Source organism: Ceratotherium simum, chromosome 1 (assembly GCF_057802395.1).
Source record: "Ceratotherium simum simum isolate JZ-2026a chromosome 1, ASM5780239v1, whole genome shotgun sequence".
In the NCBI taxonomy this organism is placed as follows: Eukaryota; Metazoa; Chordata; class Mammalia; order Perissodactyla; family Rhinocerotidae; genus Ceratotherium; species Ceratotherium simum.
The window spans coordinates 27486261-27507565 of NC_141900.1; the positions used below are offsets into that span (position 1 = coordinate 27486261).

At 32.4% G+C, this 21305-nt stretch overlaps 1 protein-coding gene across 6 annotated transcripts in view; it reads right to left on the reverse strand.

The window, feature by feature from the left end:
• Positions 1–21305, reverse strand: part of CACNA2D1 (calcium voltage-gated channel auxiliary subunit alpha2delta 1) — a 504823-nt gene that overhangs the window by 65274 nt on the left and 418244 nt on the right. For all 6 annotated transcript variants that reach the window (XM_087445189.1, XM_014788140.2, XM_014788141.2 and 3 more), the window contains 4 exons: positions 17371–17475; positions 4182–4260; positions 3238–3287; positions 1913–2002 (listed from right to left, as the gene is read on the reverse strand). In XM_087445189.1, coding sequence (XP_087301315.1) covers positions 1913–2002; positions 3238–3287; positions 4182–4260; positions 17371–17475 — 324 coding nt within the window. The remainder of the gene's footprint in view (positions 1–1912; positions 2003–3237; positions 3288–4181; positions 4261–17370; positions 17476–21305) is intronic.

The following is a 21305-nucleotide window of genomic DNA, read 5'->3' on the forward strand; positions in this document are numbered from 1 at the left end:
CATCACCAACTGTTGAAACCTTACCTGGACTCATATGTTCAGCTAAAATGTCACCATCTCTTTATAAAATGTCACCACCCCTTTAGCCTCACCCTACTCCATTTCCCAACATATGGCTTCTTTCTTCTGAATTTCCAGAGTTCTTTTCATTTTGCTCATCATATTTATTACATTTTGTCTTAGAATATTTTTATATTTTCCTTCTTAATATAACTGTTAATTTGACCAGCATATATTTGAATCTGCTATGTGCAGAGATTATAAATAAATAATTAGAAATACAAAAGAAGACTCCACGTGTCCATTGAATAGCCAATTCATGCGCCTCATTTTTTTTCATTTTTTACATTTAGTTTCAGCTTATAGAACAGCATATTTAGAACCAAAATTTCTTCCTAATGTCATTTGTGCTATCAGTAAGAACCTTACCAACAATGCAGACATGCTGGTTAATGAACTTCTGGTCATAGGAAATACAACAGGGCATAATTATTGACTCCTCCTATCATATTCTGTCCTGTGACGGATTTGGAAAAGTGAAACATTTTGACCACAGCTTTAGATGACCATGTGACCTTAAATAAATATGTGATGTCAAGAAGGAACACTGGACAGTAATTTTAGCTAGGGCTTGAGGTAAGCAAGCTTCACTTTATCTTTCTTAGCATGCAAGGCTGCTGCTAATAGTGTCTATTTTTCTTCTAACTTCCTGTATATGTTTATTTTACAAGAACCAAATGATAAGTAATTCTAAATGGATTGCATTTTGCCCTTTGGGTTCATCACTGCATTCAGAAAAGTAGTATCAGCATCTAATTGAACATATAATTTCCAAGTAGGAAAAGGGGTTACTGAATCAGCATTTACTTTTCAGAACTTAGTATTTTGATTCTCTGCAATATATTACATTAGTAAAATCATTAATAAAGTCTTCTCATTAAGATTAAGCATATGAATAAATCTAAAGTATGATAATTACTATCTATAACTTTTATATCGGAAAGGTATAACTTACATTAAAACAAGATTTCTCAACTTCGGCCCTACTGATATTTTGGGCTGGATAATTCTTTGTTGTGTGTCTGTGGGGAGGGGGCTGTCTTGTGCATTGTAGGATGTTTAGCAGCATCCCTGGCCTCTATCCATTAGATGCCAGTAGCGACCCTTCCCCAACCCAGTCATGGCAATCAAAAATATCTATAGATATTTCCAAATGACTTGTGAGGAACAAAATCACCCCCAGTTGAGAACTACCACTTTGAAATATGAAGGAATACCTGTACTAAAATTTCAATTGTGCAATGGACAACTTAACATGCTTTTGGTTATTTTGCACCAGATTTGATCACCTCCATGGCCTATTTCCATAAATATCTGGGGTTGAATCTAAAGCAAGAGATTATATATGAAGAGGTGATGAGGTTTGTGGTGATTTCAGGGTAGGGTAAGTTTTTGGCCTATCTGCATGTACTTCTGAGTTTTGTTGGGTCTGGCTTGAGTTGTGGAGGCTATACATGCTTCTGCTAGGTGAAGTCTACTTTAAAAATATTTTCTTCAAAATTCTTGCTCAAAATCTGCAGTAACAGGAACTACTTCACTTGACTTTTAGCATTTTTTTACATAACAATTCAAAAAGTTATTGAAAAGCCCATAAATTCAAGATTCTAGGTTGGAAATCTAGGTTCTCAATGGATCAACTAGAAAATAAAATAATACTTTATATTGTGGTTCTCAACTACACACAAGTCTAGGTTTTTATGTAAATTACCTAATTCTAGCAAAGAAGTTTGTGATATAAGGAATTTTAGAAGGAGTTTAATGAAGAGGAAAGGAGAAATGTCACCTAGAACGAGGTAGAACTCAGCTGTGTGCTTTTGTTATACAGTCTTTGGTTGAACAGCCAGTATCTTACCAGTGCATCCAGGTACACATTTGTCCATTGGACTTGCTTAGCTTTGTCTCCTGCTAAAACCATTGGTCGTCCCAGAACATCCAAATATTCCTATTTATTAAAAAAAAAAAAAAAAAAGTGGTTGAAAACTAGAAATGCTGTGTTAAAAAAAATCATCTCCACAGAAGAAAAATTATCTAGAGTTAAAAATGAATATGGAATCAAAATTATTAAAAAAGTATATAATCCTTTAATTCCTACTGTGGGTATTCCATAAATGGTATGTCTACGTACTTTGAATCAACCATATTTGACTTACTTATACAATATATCTACCTCAGTTTTTTTCTAGTAACAATCAAAACATTCTCTTTTTGAGGTACAGCCAATGATAAGTGAAATACGTTCCTTGTGAATTGTTTTATGTTCATCTAAACTATTTAAAGCTTTGTGATTTACTGGATGGAACCACACAAATTTGAAATAATAAAGCAGCCACATACTTGCTTTCATATCACAGATTGTTTGGCTGAAATTCAAAACTACATTTAAAAATATCAAAAAATAAATGAAATACTGTGCCAAACCTAGACATCAGACTCAAATACAGCTGCTGCTTCATTTCAACATTAAAACGTATTCAGTATTCGTTTCCACAAATGCCATTTTATTTATGCTAAATTTTGACTTGGTCTATTTTGTGGATCCTCGGTTATGTCTAAACTTGAGTAATGATTTTAAATTGTAATTTATGAATATTTAAAAATAATATATATTTAGATGAAATTAATTGCTTCAGTCTACAAAGTTATTTAACAGGCATGTTTTCAACTGAATGGTTGTAGAAAAATCATCTCCCTGTTATAAGTTTATTTTAAATAAACTTACTTTTTATTTAAATACATCTAGAGAGGTTATTTGGAAGGTATCTAAATTATGACTAGGACCCTCTATTTGTCCAAAATAATTATTGTTTAATTTTCTATGTGGTAGCTACAACCTGAAGAAACTCATTTAAATGATTTGCAATAGAACAAAGTTCAAATTATATGAGATGGGATTATTAGTAAACTTTATTTTATTTATTTTGTATGACATTTCTAACATCTGAGAAGAACAATATACTCATTTGCTTTTTTACTTGAGTTTTGGATGTTTGAAAACACTTGGAACATTAATGAAATAAAAACCAATACATTACCATGATACTCATCATTTTGTTACAAATATAATATTATGGATTTTTTCATTTTTATCTATTTTCTCCATATTGAACATATTTAAAGCAGAAAAGAAATATGTTAGGTTTTTAAAAAATAATGTAAACAAGTTTTAAATAACCATACCTGAGTATTGATTCTTATTGCTCCAATAGAAGGAATTTCATAATAATAACCTGAAACATATATATATATACATATTTATATTATAATAAAAGGCCACAAAATTATTTTATGGCTTTGTACAAGAAAAGAGCAGTTTTTCACTTTAATTGAGTAAACACTGAAATACCAACACCACTGATAAATTTGGAAAATGTTTGATTATTCATAACAAATGCACAGGCTTTATGAGAAATTTTGCTACATTTCTTAGATTGTATAAAATAAATATTATTTTCTACAAAGCAGTAGGGAATGTGGGGTCATTAAAAATCTTTTTTTCATTGGAGAAATTACTAAAGATGCATGATAATGGGTATCTGATAATTATTATATTTATATAAAATGTTTGCCTAAATATAACTTTGAGAATAAATTTAGGTTCTTTTTATTGCTGTGTGATCACTGTTTATTTTTCAAATAACAACTTGGTTTTTCTAAGTACAAAGGAAATATGGGTTCACTACACAAAATATGAATCACCTAGGAATGTACATGAAGACATTTAAAAAAAACAATAATTTAACCACTCAGAGAAAAAATATACATGTATGTCACAGTTTTTTATATCTAAGTTTTACATAATTCAGGTATTTTTTCATTCTTAATTTTTTCATGTAAGGCTATATTTGATAAGCATCATTAAGTATCTCTCAATAAAATATATCCCTTTATGAATATACAATATGATCAGATGTCTGAATTTTTATAATGTAACACTTGTCAAAGTTTGTTTTGTTGTGTGTGTTTTCTCTATAGAAAACATGTTCAGCATCTTATTCTTGCCTCAATTCCTATAAAAACTAGCTAATACTTTAGACTATTTTAAATGATAATACGTGGAACTAACAACAACTCCAAATTATTTTTCTTCTAATAAAATGTGGCCAAGAAAACAGATCTGTTACCTTTATTTTCACAGGCCATCCACTGAATAGGTCCTCTGTCATAATTATGTTGACCAACTGAAAAAGTGAATACGCGTACCTGGTGAATTGAAAAACAGGCATCTGTTAGTCTGCATACGATTTAATTGAATGGCAAAACAAAATAGCTGAAGTAAAAAATAAATAAAAGCATGTTTTTCCGTTGACTTATATGAAAAGAAATATCGAGGCCAGTAAAACATTCAGGAAGGCACCAGAGGGAAACCATGTAATCTACTCTAAACATTGAGGATACTATATATACTACAGTTACTACATAACTACAGTTACTAAACTTCAATTAGTACTTGGGTGCCCTGCACCATATCCTGATCCTGTGGTGGTATCATGACTAAGGTTTCATTTAGTAGAAATGGCATCTTTCAGGTCCAACCCAGCTTCACCTGTCTCACCTGGTTAACACCTGTTATCCACATATCTAGTCACTGCAAAAGAGACAATTTCCCAATTTCATAGGTATGTGGTTATAAAAATGTATACAGAAAGGAGGTCATTATACTTTTAGTTGCTTAAGGCAATTAAGCTTAGCAATAGTTTCACTACTTACACACTATGGAAATACTTAGGATGCATATGTATGACTATGTTAGTTATATTATTTTCTATAAAAGATGACTGGCATACATAGACAAATATTTTAAGCTCCTAGATTTTTTAAAGAGAATCAAAATATTGACTGTTTCTAACATGCTATAAAATATGTAGATATTTAAAAATTCTATTGAGATAGTTTTTAAATTGTAGCAATTTATATATTTATTGGAAGCCATTGAATTTAAATAATAGTATAAAAGTATAGAGGATAAATTCAATGATGTCAACAAATATTTAATAAAATGGCTATTTAACATGCATTGATTTATATCAATTTAGTAATTTAGTAATCTAGGTAAAGCAATACTCTAAGTTCAACATTTTAGCTCTTTTTTAAAGATAAACGTGCAGACAAATCACTTTTCCATGAATTCATGTTTTGGTTTGAACTACGTTAAGAGCTTTTCCCTAATTCATGTCGATTGACTGTTTGAATTGACATTTTCTAATTGTTGCGTCTGTTTCATCTTTTGCACATGATTGCAGAGCACAAATCTCAAAGGAGATTTCACATCTGTTCTCCGTTCTTTCACTGAGCTTGCCCACACAGAAATCACGTCATAACAATCCCTGCCCTAAAATGTACAGTGGGGATGTTGCTGTTTCACTTGTCAATTTTTATGTGAGCTACTTTTACGCTGTCTAGGTTTGCCTTAGCTAGTTATGCAAGAAGCCACTTAGTGGACACCTCTGAGTTTTAATCACCTCAAGCTATAAGGACAAATGGCTGGTTCTAGGTTAATAGTAGAAGTTGGTGACACCTACCTACCTCTCTTTTCTCTCGCTCTCTCTCAATTGCTCAAAATGCAAAAGTTTCATTTTCTTAAATTCTTCAGTTGGGTCATTTTTGGGGCTATCTATATATTTAAATGTAGTGTTACTGCTTACCTAGTTGAACTTATTCCTAAACAGAATATTTTTATAAACAGGTTGGCCACCCTACTGATAATTCAATTTAACTGCCATACCTTAAACAATTGTCATGTGAATTCAGGGCAGGGAAACAATCCAGATGCTCCAGAAAGCACTTGGGAATTTCATCATAATTAACATTTGAAAACATGTCTCAAATTTTCAATTTAAAGCACTGCTTTGTCTAGTTGTTCCTGTTACCACAACAGTGTCCTAGTAAAATATTTTCCACAAAGTACTTCTCAGTAAAAAGAAATAAATAAGACTAAGTGAATTATTATATCTATGTCTCTGGAAGGCAGGCATTTTTAACAACAGAGAGGCTACACTTAGACACACACAGTGTGATTATTTTGACCAATGTTATTCATCAAACAGTCCAAATAAACACTTAGCCAAAAAACACACTAGTCAAAAAAGCTTATTGCTTTATTTGTTTTACTACAAAAGTTTTGCCTAACCCCCATGGTTTGCCTACATGGAGCCCTCAGAGGTTGTCCATGTGAAGGAACTCAGGATCAGTGCTGGCTGTGGAAGTGCACAGTCTGTCACAATTAATTATAATTTTATACATTTTTTAAATACACTAATTTTTTTTGCCTCTCCCTTCATTCATTTTTCACATAGGTCCTGGCCTATTTGAACACTGGTAGCTACATTAAGTGACTGAATCATTCCCATATTATAAATGTATAATTTGTACCTCTTTTCTCAATTTTTATTTGCCTTACTGTAGACATTTTTAAAGACACTACTTTTCTGAAATTTTCCTCCTAATGGTTACTAGCATCTTAAGAATTACAAATGTAATCTTCTTTTTATAATTATTTACAAAATCTTTCTAATACATCTAAGATGCTTATTTGTCTCTTGGTGTGAGTGTGTATATATATACACACATACATGCACGCAAAACACGTGTATATATTTAACGATTTTATAGACTATCTTAGAATTTTCTGAAATGATTTTATAAATATATACTTAGTTGAGAAAAAATTTAATATAAATCACTCAAAATTTTTAATTCTTTATATGACAATGAAAAAAATCAATATAAAAATTATTTCAATCCCAGATGCCATACCTATGCTTAATTTGACTTTGCTTCACATATTTTGGCTAATTATGTAATAAGAATTTTAACATCATTGATTTCATAAACATGTGCAATACACATTTTATAGTGCATGTACATAATAAATCGGTGAAATTTAAAAAATATTTTTTGCACACTAACTTTCCACTTGGAATTGTAGCTGGTATTCCTTCTATTGCATACTATATTACTGCCACCCTGTGGAATAGTGAATGAACTAACTCTAAAATTCCAGATGCCAAAATGCACAGGGATGATTGCTATCTCCCCATTCTTCTGATGTTTTCCACTTCTTTACAGTTTTTGTTTAGCTATAATTTGGGGGAAAGAAAAAATAAAGTGATTCCTTGAAATATGCACAATTTAAAAGTCAAGGTAAATTACCTTCTTAAAGATGTATATTTTTAGAGTTCTGTTTTTATTAGTGTATTTGCATGGTCTTACGTAAAAACAAAATGACATACAAAATATCTTGAAATATTTAATGTGAAGTCACACAAGCTATATATTTCATGTAAAATTTCAACTAAGCGAATTACTTACTTTAGACTACGTCTACATCAAGGCAAAGTCAATTTTTGTGGAGAAAACATTCCTTTACTCAGACCTAGTAGTACATTTATACTCACAACACTAGATTCATGTAACAAATGCATTCTGGAGACTCTCTGTTCTAAGTGAAATGATCCTAGAAAATCTGCTAAATGTTCCTCAACTAATCTGTATGATTTTAGATAGGCTAATGTTTCAAAATGTTTGCTTCTGTGAGGGTCATGTATGAAACATATATAGTTATAGAAGGCTTTGAAAAATATTTTTCATAATGTTGGAGCCCAGATCTTTAACAGAAATAACATAGGAAGGTAGTATTGAATAAACACTGGGTTGGGTTAAAACAGTTCCAAGATTGCCCTATTGTATCTACTGCATCTATTGTAGTGCCTTACACATAAATGGAAACAAATATTTATTAAACGAAAAAAAGTGAACAGCCAAATGAGTGGTCTCAGCTTCCTACCAGAAGGATCTAAGACAAGTTTTACTGTCATCTGACATACAAAACAGTTCATTATAATACAACAGAACCAAAACTGGGCTGGCAGTCATCTTGTGTTTTGTAATTTGGGCAGTTTCATTATACTTATATCATGGTAAATTCTTAATCTTTTCATTTTATATTATGCAGACTTTTTTAATGGAATTGAACAAACTTTTCCAGGCAAAATAAAGTAGACTTAATACATATACCATTTATATACTGCATTATTCCTAGAGAATGAAAAAAATTTCTCATAATTCTGGACCCATGCTTAGTTATACAAGCATATTCATAAAGGCAATAGTAATCTGAGAGTATATTTAATAAAATTAAACTTCAAACAATTAAAAACCAGTCCTTATTATTATTTGCAAATTTACATAATTTTTCCTTCATTTGTTTCAAAAACCATTTTTTCTCTGAACAGAATATTATAATTCCCATAATACAAAGTTGACAAGTCAAGCCTGGCCTACTTGGTCAGAGAAATTTTTAATTAACAGCAAATCTGGTTATTAAAAATGTATTACGGATTTGTTCCATAATACACCACTGATTTACAATTTTACCCTACAGTTCTGGACTTCTGCTAATCTGTTTTTTATTTTGTTTTGTTTTGTTTTGTTTGTTGAAGACTAAAATACTTGTCTTCAATTAAGATTTTTCCAAAGCCACAGGGTCAACCTATTTTAAAAAGCCATAGGAATTTCTGGTTTCCCAGCAGAACCCAGTTACTGGAAACTGTCACCTCAACAATTATCAGTTACCCAGAGTTCAAGTTTAATTTACAATAGGCAAATCTCCAAGGAATAATGAAAATGAGACTATGAAGAAAGGAAGCCAATAAAACTAAAATAAAAACTTTAGCTATCGAAACATGTTAGAAAAATGATGTCAGAAATGGGTTTTATTAATTTACTGTGTGTACTACAATTTCTGGCATTAAGCCTATAAAAATACTACACTGGACTGAATATTTTAGGAGAAAATTCTACAGTGGATTCCATAATTCACAAATATACCAGAATCCACAGCATTTGAATAACCTACATCTCTACTTTTATAGCATTATGAAATAAATAAAAGTGTCCAAATTCACCTTTCACACTTAATTTATTTTATAAAGCCCAGTGATCTGAAAAGTACTTGCAGCCTGCAAAGTTTTGACGGCTTAGTTTAATCGGTCTTAGCCTGTTAAGGCTGTGAGAAGCATGTCTCTTACTGGTAAAGTCTTGCTGTCCAACTAGAAGACTCCTGTGTGGTCAAATGATGATGGGCATAGCCACAGGGCTGCCAGGGAGAAAAAGAGAGACAGACGACCAGCCAAGTGCATTCCACATGAGGTTATGAAATTTGGACTGTAGATCGTTTAAATTCTTGACTCTGCCACTTGGTAGCCATATGACTTTCAACAAATTACGTTACTTCTCAAATTTTAGTTTTCTTATTTTCAAAATGGGGATGATGATGATGGTAATAATAACATTTTTATCATATGATTATTTCAGTTGTAAATGAAATGATACATCCAAAGCATTTATATTATATGGAAAATCATAAACTCAATAAATATTAGCTATGGTAACAAAGATGATGATGATGATGACAACAAAGACAACGATGGTGATGATTACAACATCATCTAGAGTCAAACTACCAGAATTCAACGAGGTAACATTTTCCATTAGTAGGACATTAGCCTTTCATTCCTCAAAAAGAACTTACAATAACTCAAAATAACACCTTTCTAGAGGAACAAATTTGGTTCAATGTACTACATTTAACAATAAACTCTAAAGAAAAGGGGCCAATATTGTCTAAATGCCATTGTGTCCATATGAAATATGTCTATACGAAATTTCCCAGGGTCTGACAGAGGCAAGAATTTAATCAATGTCTGTTGAAGTTTTTCAAGTAAATAACACAAAACAACTTTAAAAAGAAAAATAAAATGTAGTAGTCATGTAGGTTTTGCAGACGTGAACTTAAAGAACTAAGCTGATATTTCTCTTATATGTCTTATGTGTGGGTATATAACACAGATACCCGCTTTGGGATTATGTTGGTATTTTTAAGTTTACAACAACTATAATGAATCACTCTCACATTATCAGATAATAAGGAAGTAATTTCGGATTCCCCTTCCTTCTGCACACATTCATAGTACTTGATAAAGAAGGAATAAGCTATGGGTACACTGCATTTCCAAGCAATTTGTAGCTCTGCAAAGACTATCTGAGCTGAGAGAAAATAAGCAATATAGTGATTTATTTCAGATGTTCTTCTTGGGTAATGCCAAATATTTCTGACACTAATAATAAGAATACTCATGGAAAACTATGTGTTGGACTGCTTAGGGTGAATGGAAAGGTGCCATCAATACAATCATTTTTATATAAACTTAAGCCCTCTCTACTTGCAAGATGACATACGCAAGAGTGGAACATCAATTTTACTCCACATTCCAATTACACAGGCAAAATTATTGTTTTAAATGATTTTGTTTTAAAAGAAGAACAAAGCTACTGAGGATTTTTTTGAATTTATGAATTTCTTATAGTTTACCTTAGAAGCATATTTGTTGCATATTTACTGATATGTCCAAACTATCAGTAAATATTAATAACTACTGTGCTTCAAGCCATGTGTCAGCCTCTAAGGATTCAATGGCGGGTTTACAAACTAAGGCAACCCCTTCTCATGGATCTTATAACAGAGGGGAATTCAAAATAAAAAGAGAACAAATACATAAATAAAATAATAAAAAATGGTAATCTGGAAGAAAGAAAACAAAGAGCAGAGGGTACTGAAATAGAGAATGACAAAGGCAGTGTCTGGGGAAAGAGAACTGCCCTAGAAGGACTGAGCGGGAAGACTCCTCTACAGAGACACACTGTGAGCAGAGTTCTTAATCGGAGAAGATGGCAGCCACAGAAAAAGCAGAACGAAGTGCCTTTTCTGGTATATCATTTTAACACAAACAACGGGTAATCCTAATTCTGGGTTGTACAATTCTACCTAGAAATTATTTCAAGTGCATTTTCTGCACTCTAAGGTTTATGTCACATTGTATCTTCTGTGCTTAATGTGATATTTAATCTCATTTTTCATTAGATTTGTTTTAGATATTAAAGACTCTGTAAAATGCATGGAGGTAATATTGCTCAAACCTGAAGAAAAGGTAGCTGATAATCTGATAAGATTTTCCTTAGTTTAGGGAATGAATTGTCAAAATTAATTTTATTCAAAGAGAAACAAATGTAAATAAATCTGTCAGAGACACACACACACACACACACACACCCCCCACACACACACAACATGCCTTTTAAGCTGATGACCTCTCTATTGAGAGCCAATATTACATTGTAGTTATACAGTATAGACAGCTATACAGTAACTCCAGCATAAATAATATATTTCATTTTTATAAATGAAGCTATAATTCCTATTTTAAAGCTGAAAATACTTTGGTAACTGTTGAAAGTGACAAAATATCTGAAATGAAACTTTTTGGAAGCAGTGCATTTGTCAAACAGTATTACATATTTTACAAGTCTGAATGCCTTTCATTATCATACATTTGAACATTCCTTCCAAAGGTTTCATTTTTGCCTGATGGAGAAGCCAGGCAGAGACAGTGGAGAAGGCGATGAATTATTTTCCATGAATTATTTTCCCTACCATCTGTTGAAAAATTAATTGACAATTTTCACTCTTACTGTAAAAAACATACACATATTCAGTCATTTGTGACTTGCTTCAGATTTTTGTAGGCTATACATTATTTCTCTCTATTTTCGATCTGACAGAAAAATAGCACTTTGTCAATCATTTTTTAAAGAATTTTTAAAAAAATAATGCATCTATTATCAGATGATTATAATTTTAGCTATGCATTCTTTATTTTGAAATTTATTCCACATCTATCATATGCTTTTTTTCCATTTATTTTTCTCATTCAATTTACTAGTTATTTTGAAATTTTCATTTTATTAATTTTGAATGCCTTTTCATTTTTTCATTCATTCTGGGAATTAAGCTAAGAATCAGAGAACTATTTTCTAGCTGGCTAGACAACCTTAAGTGTATATTGCTAACCAAAACCTTTGCTCTCCTACAGAAAATCAAATATCTTTAAGTTTGCTAGGCCTGGGAATTATCTTTCAACTCTGCGTCTGGTTTTACTTTCCTTTATTCATTTGTTTGGATTCCATGATATAGTTCATTTTAGTTTTGGCACCATTTTTAAGGAAGTCTCATACACATGGGTGAGCCCTAAGGAATGGCATTGCTGCAGGTAAAGATTAGAAAGTGAATGCATTTTAATTTGGAACAGCTGTGTGAAAAGAGTAACATGGATTCAGTTTTAAAGCTGTATCTATCCATAATCAGGTAGATTAATTCTCAAGAGTAATATATTTCACAAAAGAACCAAATATTTTGTTCTGATTCTCAAACCTTTTGGCCTCATTAAATTGTGCTGTATATCTGAAGCCTCATTCATCAGCTCTCTGGATGTACCTCATCACATCTACCTGGGTTGCTCTGAAGGATTTCTGATGTCATCTGGATGAAAAATGAGTGTAAATGAAGCATTCAACAGCCACATTAATACTAAGCAAGAGGCTTGGGAAAAAAGAAGGATTCAAAGAGTAGTTTTCAGATTTTTTGTCTTTCAAAGCTCATCAAACTTTCTTTATGACTTTGTGCTTTTGATATTTTTATGGTATTATGATATTTTTAAAAGACCATGTTTTAAAATAAAATTATAATCAAAGAATTTTTAAGAGTATCGAAAGTTTATATTTTACTAAATCTATCAAATTTCATTTTTATACATTGGCCATTTGAAAGATAATGTGGCTAGTGAAATTCAGAGTTGATAAATTATGTAATGAATATTAATTTTGCAGGTATGGAATTAGTCTGTCATACACATCTTTAGATGACTAGGATAGACAATTGTCTTTCATATTAGTGTCTGTGGGCTGCAAATCTCTCAGAGAAGGTGGATGAGTGTAAGGTAGGGAATTCTGAATAAGGAGGGGAAGTTAGAAATAATTCCTCAATTCACCCACAAGCATTTGAAGTCATATTTGAAGATGGTGAAAAAATCCCTTTTATACATATACAGACTATTTTTAGTATGTACGTATACACTCTCTATGCACAAATATGCCCTTAACATAAACAATTAGCTATGTATATGTTGTCTTGACAAAATATCAACACACTAGAAAATGTAACTGAATTAAAAGAGGTTGTCTGCCATCATCTATTTTCACTGTTAGTGGATACAGAACGTGAAATACCAAGGGATGAATATTTTGTTTGTTTAACAAAGTTTTCCCACATTAGAAGATGAGGGAAGCCACGGAATTTGAAAGTAGAGTACATATGACATGTAGTACAGCAATGTTTCCAGAAATATAATTCCTACTTGTCCAATTCAGAAATCTATGATCTGTATCTCTCAATCCCTCCTCTTTCAAAGATTCCCATCAATTATTCTTTCTCTGTTTTGTATCTGGAAGCTTTCTCTGTCTGTGTATCCCTTCACTAACCTATAACATAAAATAATGAATTAGTTCTTTCATCGTAAAAAATATATATATATGGGGGGAGTGTATGTGTACGTATACACACTTGACTCGGAGTTGACTGTCTTATTTTTTTCCAATAGTTCTTAGCAAATTTGCAAAGATTCTAGAAAAAAATAGTTTATATTCATATTTCTACTTCCTCATTCCTTATTTACTTCTCAACCACCTGTTGGCTTTTACTCATACCACTTTATATAAGAGAGCTCATGCCCAAGTTACACACAGGGTCCCTTGTTCCTGAAGATACAATGGACAGAGGGGGTGTCCATCTAAAATAGATATAAATAGGTGTGGATATAACTTTGTATGTAGGTGTATATATATATATATAACTTTGTGTCACAGAACTTTGCAACAGCCACTGAAATTAGAATCACAGAGACAACAAAGTATCTAATTCCAAGAATATCTTAATATTTATGTTAGATAAAAATAACATTTATTTAGGGGGCCGGCCCGGTGGTGCAAGCGGTTAAGTGCGCGCACTCCACTGCGGTTGCCCGGGGTTCACCGGTTCAGATCCCGGGCACGCACCGATGCACCGCTTGGCAAGCCATGCTGTGGCCGCATCCCATATAAAGTGGAGGAAGATGGGCATGGAGGTTAGCCCAGGGCCAGTCTTTCTCAGCAAAAAAAGAGGAGGATTGGCAGATGTTAGCACAGGGTTGATGTCCTCACACACACAAAAAAGAACATTCATCTAAAAATCACAGAACCTAAGCACTAACTACTTAATTTTCAAAGTTGCTTTGGCATTAACAAAGGGTCTGTGCCCTTAAGAAAAGTGAGTGTCCTTAAATCACAGCAGTCAATACATTAATAGACAAACAGCAGGATTGTTACGACTAGATTCATTAGTTTTACAAATGTAAATGTGACACGAATCATTTATTATGTGGTTTAGTATGTCACAAAATGCCTTTGTTTAAAAAGTTGAGTTCTTGTAAAAGGTGAAGGGGATGAGAAGCAGTGTTTCAAGATAATAATATTTATATTGGATATTTTAAGGATGCATACATAGAAAAATGTCTTCAAAATAGTAAATTCTTCCTTTATTCAATCAACTGAACAATTTATGAAAATAGAGGGTAGAATATAATTGCTTTCCTTATGATATAAAAACTCTTGTTTTTTTTTTTTTTAGCAAGGGTTTTGTATCTTTTTTTTTTTGTGAGGAAGATCAGCCCTGAGCTAACATCCATGCTAATCCTCCTCTTTTTGCTGAGGAAGACCGGCTCTGAGCTAACATCTATTGCCAATCCTCCTCCTTTTTTTTTTCTCCCCCAAAGCCCCAGTAGATACTTGTATGTCACAGTTGCACATCCTTCTAGTTGCTGTATGTGGGACGTGGCCTCAGCATGGCTGGAGAAGCGGTGCGTCGGTGCACGCCCGGGATCCGAACCCGGGCTGCCAGTAGCGGAGCGCGCGCACTTAACTGCTAAGCCACGGGGCCAGCCATTTTTTTAAAAAAGGAAACAAAACCCTATGATATGCCTTCCAAGACATATTACTGTGTTAATCCTGGATGCTAACTGAGTTTTGGAAGAGGAAAAAAAAAAATTTAGAAGTTTAGATGAAAATTACTTCTCTTTTTATACATTTATATTCCTTTATTTAAATTTGTTTAAAAATATTTGCATACTCCCTAAAATCAAGTTCTATCCTAGGCAGAAATTCTGATATAGAACATAAAATTCATTGCCATATTTGTTTAAGAAACTCTTTCTTTTTGAAGAAAAATTTCTTCTTCAAAGATATTTTTGAATATCTTTGAGGTGAACTAGATTTCTGGTGGTTGGTTTAGATATCACAATAAAAGATGATTTATCTAAACTTATACCTCTTAAAAAAATGATTCAAGTAGCGGGGTTTGCATTTATGTACTCCTATCATAAAATAATAAAGTATGCTTAAAATTAGGACTAAGTATAAGACGCTAAAAAGTCTCTTCCAAATTATCAGAGTAAGATTAATTAGTAGAATTTTGAGATAAACATTTTATTATATTCATACAGTTGAATTTTGGGTTAAATTTTGTTATATTTCAGTTCTTCAAAATGTGGTAATGTTAAATGATTCAGAATATTTAAATAAGCAGAATATTCCTTGACCCAAGTTATGTTCTATAATTATGAATTTTTCCAATAACAGAAATCATGCTTCCAACTTTTGTTGGTCTCAATTTATTTACTGTTGTATAATGACAATTATCTTTGAAACTGTACTCTCTGCTGGATGCCTAGAGTTCAAAGTTAAACAAGACACAAGCCCAGTCTTGTAGGACCTTGTAATCCGGAGAGGGGACAGTGTGAGGGACATGTAGGACTCCATACACTGGGCTATGGGGTCAGAGCACAAGCATCTGAACAAGCCTGAAGGGGGAAGGGAGTGTCAGAGACATCCTCCTGGTGATGACTGCACTGAATTTTGAACGATGAGTAGAAGTTACTAAATAAAGTAAGTAAAGTACATTATATCTTATGCATCTTCATCTTCTCGTTACTTTTAATTCTGACAATTTCTTTGAAAGAAATATTCATAAAATAAGGTTATCATTTGAAGATATTCACAATCTTTAACAAGTTCAGTCCATTTATCAACTTTTTCAAAAGGAATGGCTCTTCTATACCATTAAAATCACTAGGTGTTGGAAAAAAACTTAACCCTTGTATCAAAATTACATTATATGACATTATGCTTATAGCATATGCAGTATTCAAAGAGTTCAGTATAAAAAAGATTTGTGATTAATCTGAAGTTATATGCATGTATATGTTTTTAATTTTTTGATCATTTTCAAATAGCATACTGGCTAAAAGCACCTAAGCATGTTTTAAAGTGTTTCCAAAATTTTCAGCAATATCGTATCCCATTATTCACAATATTTTGCCTGCCCAAAAAAATATACATATATCTAAATATATTAATTCATATTTTTCTCTCTTGTTAATTCCTCAGATGCATAAAAATAATCCATTAGAGCTAATGATGAGCCATATCTCTCTAAGTGGTGAAAATTCCAATTAAAAGCAAAGCCAAATGGTATTTCACCCTACAGAGTCTTCCTGTGGATAAACGTATAATTTCTCTTGTAATTTCTGAAACACAAGAAATAGCTTATAATTTTTCATTACTTTTTTTTGAATTCTTAGCATTTTAGGAAACCACTTTGAGAGTCTCTCTATAAATTGCTCTCTATAAAATGCAGAGTAAGTCAGAAAATTGAAATAAGCTGACGGTAGGACTGCTAAAAAAAATTGTTAAAGTTGATATTCTCCACACTACCAGTAGGTTCAGCTACATAGGTAAACTTTCAAAATAGTTAGGCTCCTCTACAACATTTTCCTCTGAAGTAAAACCATCATTTTCTAATCTCAAGACACTCATTTTCACATTCTTCATTGCTTATTGAAATGTCATACTTTTAAAATGTTATACTTATAAAAGGATTTGCCTTCAATCTTTTCTTGAAAGGAATCATTTTCAAATGACGATGTAGTTTTGCTGTTGTAAATTGCTTTATTTATAAATCCACAAAATAATGTCGGTGGAGACTTTTTTATGAGAATTTAGGAATTTGAATATTACTATAATCTTTAATAATTAAATGATATAAATTTATCCTAGAACAACTTAAATCGAAGAATAAAAATCAAATAGAATTCTGTAGGCTCAAATTATTTTATTAATAATTTAGTCATATGGTACTTACAAATCTCATAAAAAATACTTAATGATTTTCTAATTCAGCCATGGTTTATGATCCATGAGCTGTATGACTTTATAATCAGCACACTAGTGTTTTTAACCAAGAATTTTCCCTTTTACCGTCCCCCCACTATCTCTTTTAAGACCACCTAAATTAATATTAAAATTAAAATATTATAAAATTGCACTCACTTTTTTGTCTTTGTTGTATTTGGCAAATATCTCCTGGGCTCTCTCTTCTCCTCCGTCCGTGAACAACATGATAATCTTATTGCAGTTGGCTCTGGAAACATTATACTGTAAAAAAAAAAAAAAAAGAAAGAAAGAAAGAAAAGTATATCATTCATAATAAAAGGTAGGGAATATAAAGCAATGTGGAAAGAGCATGGATAAGTTACAAATAATAAGTGAAACACCTGTTCAAAAAGTATATTCTAAACCAGTTCCTGGATCAGGCCAGGCCTACACAGGGCTTCACCTCACCCCTCAGACATCCATAGGCCTCACTTCTTTTAGGTCTTTGATCAAATGTCACCTTGTCAGTGAGGACTTTCCTGACAACTGCATTTTAAATTGCATTCTCCCTCCCATGCTGTATTCTCCTTCACAGCATTTTACACTCTTATATATAGTATATATTTTATTTGTTTGTTTATTGCGGGCTTCCCCCAAGAGAATGGAAGCACCATAAGGGCATGAAATTTGGTCTTTTTGTTCAGTGTTGTTATCTTGCCTAGAAGAGTGCCAAGCATATAGTAACCTCTCAGTGGTTGATTAATAAATGGGTTTTAAATTAATTGTTCTGTCAATTTTACACCCCTATAATGTACAGGAGAAACAAAGAAATAATATTAATAAAACATGTGCACACCTTTTCACATATATTTTCAATCCATTTACAAACATTTTTCCTCTCTTCCTTCCCTCTTGATCCTACTTTATTTACTTTACATTTCTGAAATTGTAAACTCCTCGTTGATCCCTAACACCCAAAGCTCTTTCATATCTCTGTAAATGCCAATCGTCCTAACCTCCCTTGACTTGCCACACATATTCTGATCCTAAAAGACTCAATCTCAATGGTAAATCCTCTCTTAAACTTTAAGGTCCCAAAAGAATCGGACATAGGAGAACAATGGATTAGTACCAAAGGGCCACTAAAATGAACAATTAGTTTAGAAAGGTGGACTTCATGAGGTCTGAAATTATAATCTCAGCTTTCCACTGTTGTGAAATGTGTTTGCAAAAGTGTTGAGATAAAAGATCATGCTAATTAATGAATTAATTAGCTCCACTTCTTTGAAAATGTCAACTCTCTAGCTCAGTGCTGTTCCATGGAGATATGTGAGCCTAATATGTAATTTTAAACTTTCTAATAGCCATAGTAGAGAGTGTAAAAAGAAATAAAATATATTATTAAAATTAATTTTAGATAACTCAGACATCCAAAATATTATCCATTCAACATGCAACCCATATAAAAATTATTGAGATGATATACATTTTTTCTTTCACAGTAACTCTTCAAATTTCGGTGTGTATTTTTTACTTACAACACATTTCAATTTAGACCAGCCACATTTCAAGTGCTCAACAGCCACATATTGGACAGCACAGCCCTGGCCTTTATATGACTAATATTTTTTAAAAAATCATTAGTTCTTCTGTAGTGTTTGAGCTTACTGAAGGACCGTACTCAATCTCATTTTTCAAAGAAAATAAAGCCCATTTCCTGTTTTGAAAGTTAATAAAGACAACGTTTTGCTTTATTGATGAAAAGATCCCGTTACATTATCTTACCCCATTGACTAGGCCATTTGAACACTGGCAGTTAAAGCTTCTAACCAAGCATTGTGAAAACACAAGTATGGACTAATATAATTTGTCACATTCAAGCATGGTTCTTATCTTTGAGGACAACCATCTGAAAATTTGACTATACAAAATATTCCATATGTTATCAGCAAAATACTTTTGTGAAAAGTGTTGAAATCCCTTAACTAAAATCAATTTCTCTGATGATTTGTCTTCATTATCTGCATGTGTACAATAGACAAAATAATATGTACCTAAACGACTATCTCGTAAAAGTGATTAAGTTTTTACAACAGGATTTGGTTTCGTTTTTGGAAGCAGTGGAGGTATTATTATTACTGAATGCGAATGTCAATGTAAGTTGGCACACTGGGTCTTGCTGATCATTTGTATATTTGTGTAAATAAAATAATAATAACCTTTTCCAGGAGACACAGATATTAAGACACACACAAAAGTGGGAATAAAGGAATGTTTTGTTTTCAACATAATTCTTCCTAGAAGTAGCCTTCTCAGGACTTGTGGTGGAGCAAAGTATATTACAGCAACTTTCCAGTGGATTTGCAATTAGCTAAAGAATCACACAGTCACAACAATTACACTTTACTGGCTTTTAACGAATTAAGTACAGAAAAGAACTTGACAATTGCAATAAAATTACAATTCATAGAGTAATTTACTTTAGTAGATTACTTCATAATCCGCTTTGTTGTATCCATGTGAGGACAGTACATAGTGCAGCATCTACGATATATGCACTCAATAAAAATTTTTGGAAAAATGCATCTCAATCTATTTGGTAATATTTTATGAAATGCTATCTGAAGACTTTTTAAGATTTACTGTGGGATAAATGATATGTCTAATTCCATTTGATACTTGCTTCAGTGATCTTAAAGGTAAACCTTGCAAGGACAAAGAAAAACCAGGGAATGGCATTGCTTGATAATAAGAAGACTAGAAGTGTTTGAAAGAGATAACAAAAAATGCTTCGACTTTGAATAAGGCAGGCGGTGACATTTAGGAAAATTATTTTAAAATGAAGAATTGCTATACATAAGGGACATGTGGAAAGCAGAACATTGAAACTTACTCCAGGAATAACTGAGAACATATTAAAAATCATTTACAATGGTGGTAAAGGCAGTATGACAGGCCAATAGGAGTTAAATCATATTTTATCAGCAACTAGTAATGAATCTGGGAGTTAATGTGGCCTCTAATGAGACTACCTCTGAAATAGTACATTACGCTTGAGGTCCCTCATCATTTCACAACTGAAACCTGAATAGGATGGAATGAAGTGAGGCAAATTAACAAAACTAAGAACAATAATTAAAATGCCCAGATCTAGAAAACTCAATTATTGACTCAAGAGAAAAAGAATTGTTATTTTAAAAAATTATGTTCCTTTACTACAGAAAGAATATATCTCAGTCTAATGCTCAATTAGATTTGAATTTCAAAGTTTTGAGTTTGTATTTTTTTATTAATGAACATATGTCATTTAATAAACATATGCATTTTACCCAAGATTTCTTTGCTTTTCTGTCTCCTTACTTGCTTATCTAACAGTATCTAATAAATATCACCATCTCAAACTCAACATAACTGAAACCGAGCTCTTTCTACCCTCACATTCCCTCTATTTAGATTGCTGTGCCACCATCCACCTGTATTTCAGCTCCCCCACTCAGCAATCCCTCCTACCCCATCCAGTCAGTTATTATGTCACTCTCCTTAACATCTCTTCACTTCTATTCCAACACCAGAATTTCTACAAAAGCTTCTTAACTTAGAACATTCTCATACCATAAACTTTTAGTTTGCTCCCAAACCCTTCATTAACTGATACCTCATGGCCTTTCCATTTCTCTCACTGTTCCTATATTGCTATGTCCCAGCCATGCCAAACCACCTGCAGTTCTTCCAATGTGCCATGTTGTCTGGCATACTTCTATGCCTTTGTCCATGCTGTTCTTTTTATCTTAAATAATTTTCCCTCTCTCATCTACCTACCTAGATTCTACTCATTCCCCCAAATCCTGTTTTCAAGAAATTGCCACACTTTCTTGACCTCCTTTGGGTAAGTTGAGTCCTTCCTCTGTGCTGCTCCAGCAAATGCACTCTGAATGCCCTGTAATGGCACTAACACATTGTACTAGGAATGATGATTTAGCGTGTTATGCTGGACCTTCTTGGAAGCAGATAGTCTTGTTTACTTCTGTAATTCCAGCACTAGCACTGTGACAGGAAATTGTGAGGCACTCAATAAATATTGGCTGAATGAACAAATGAATGAGTCAACCAAT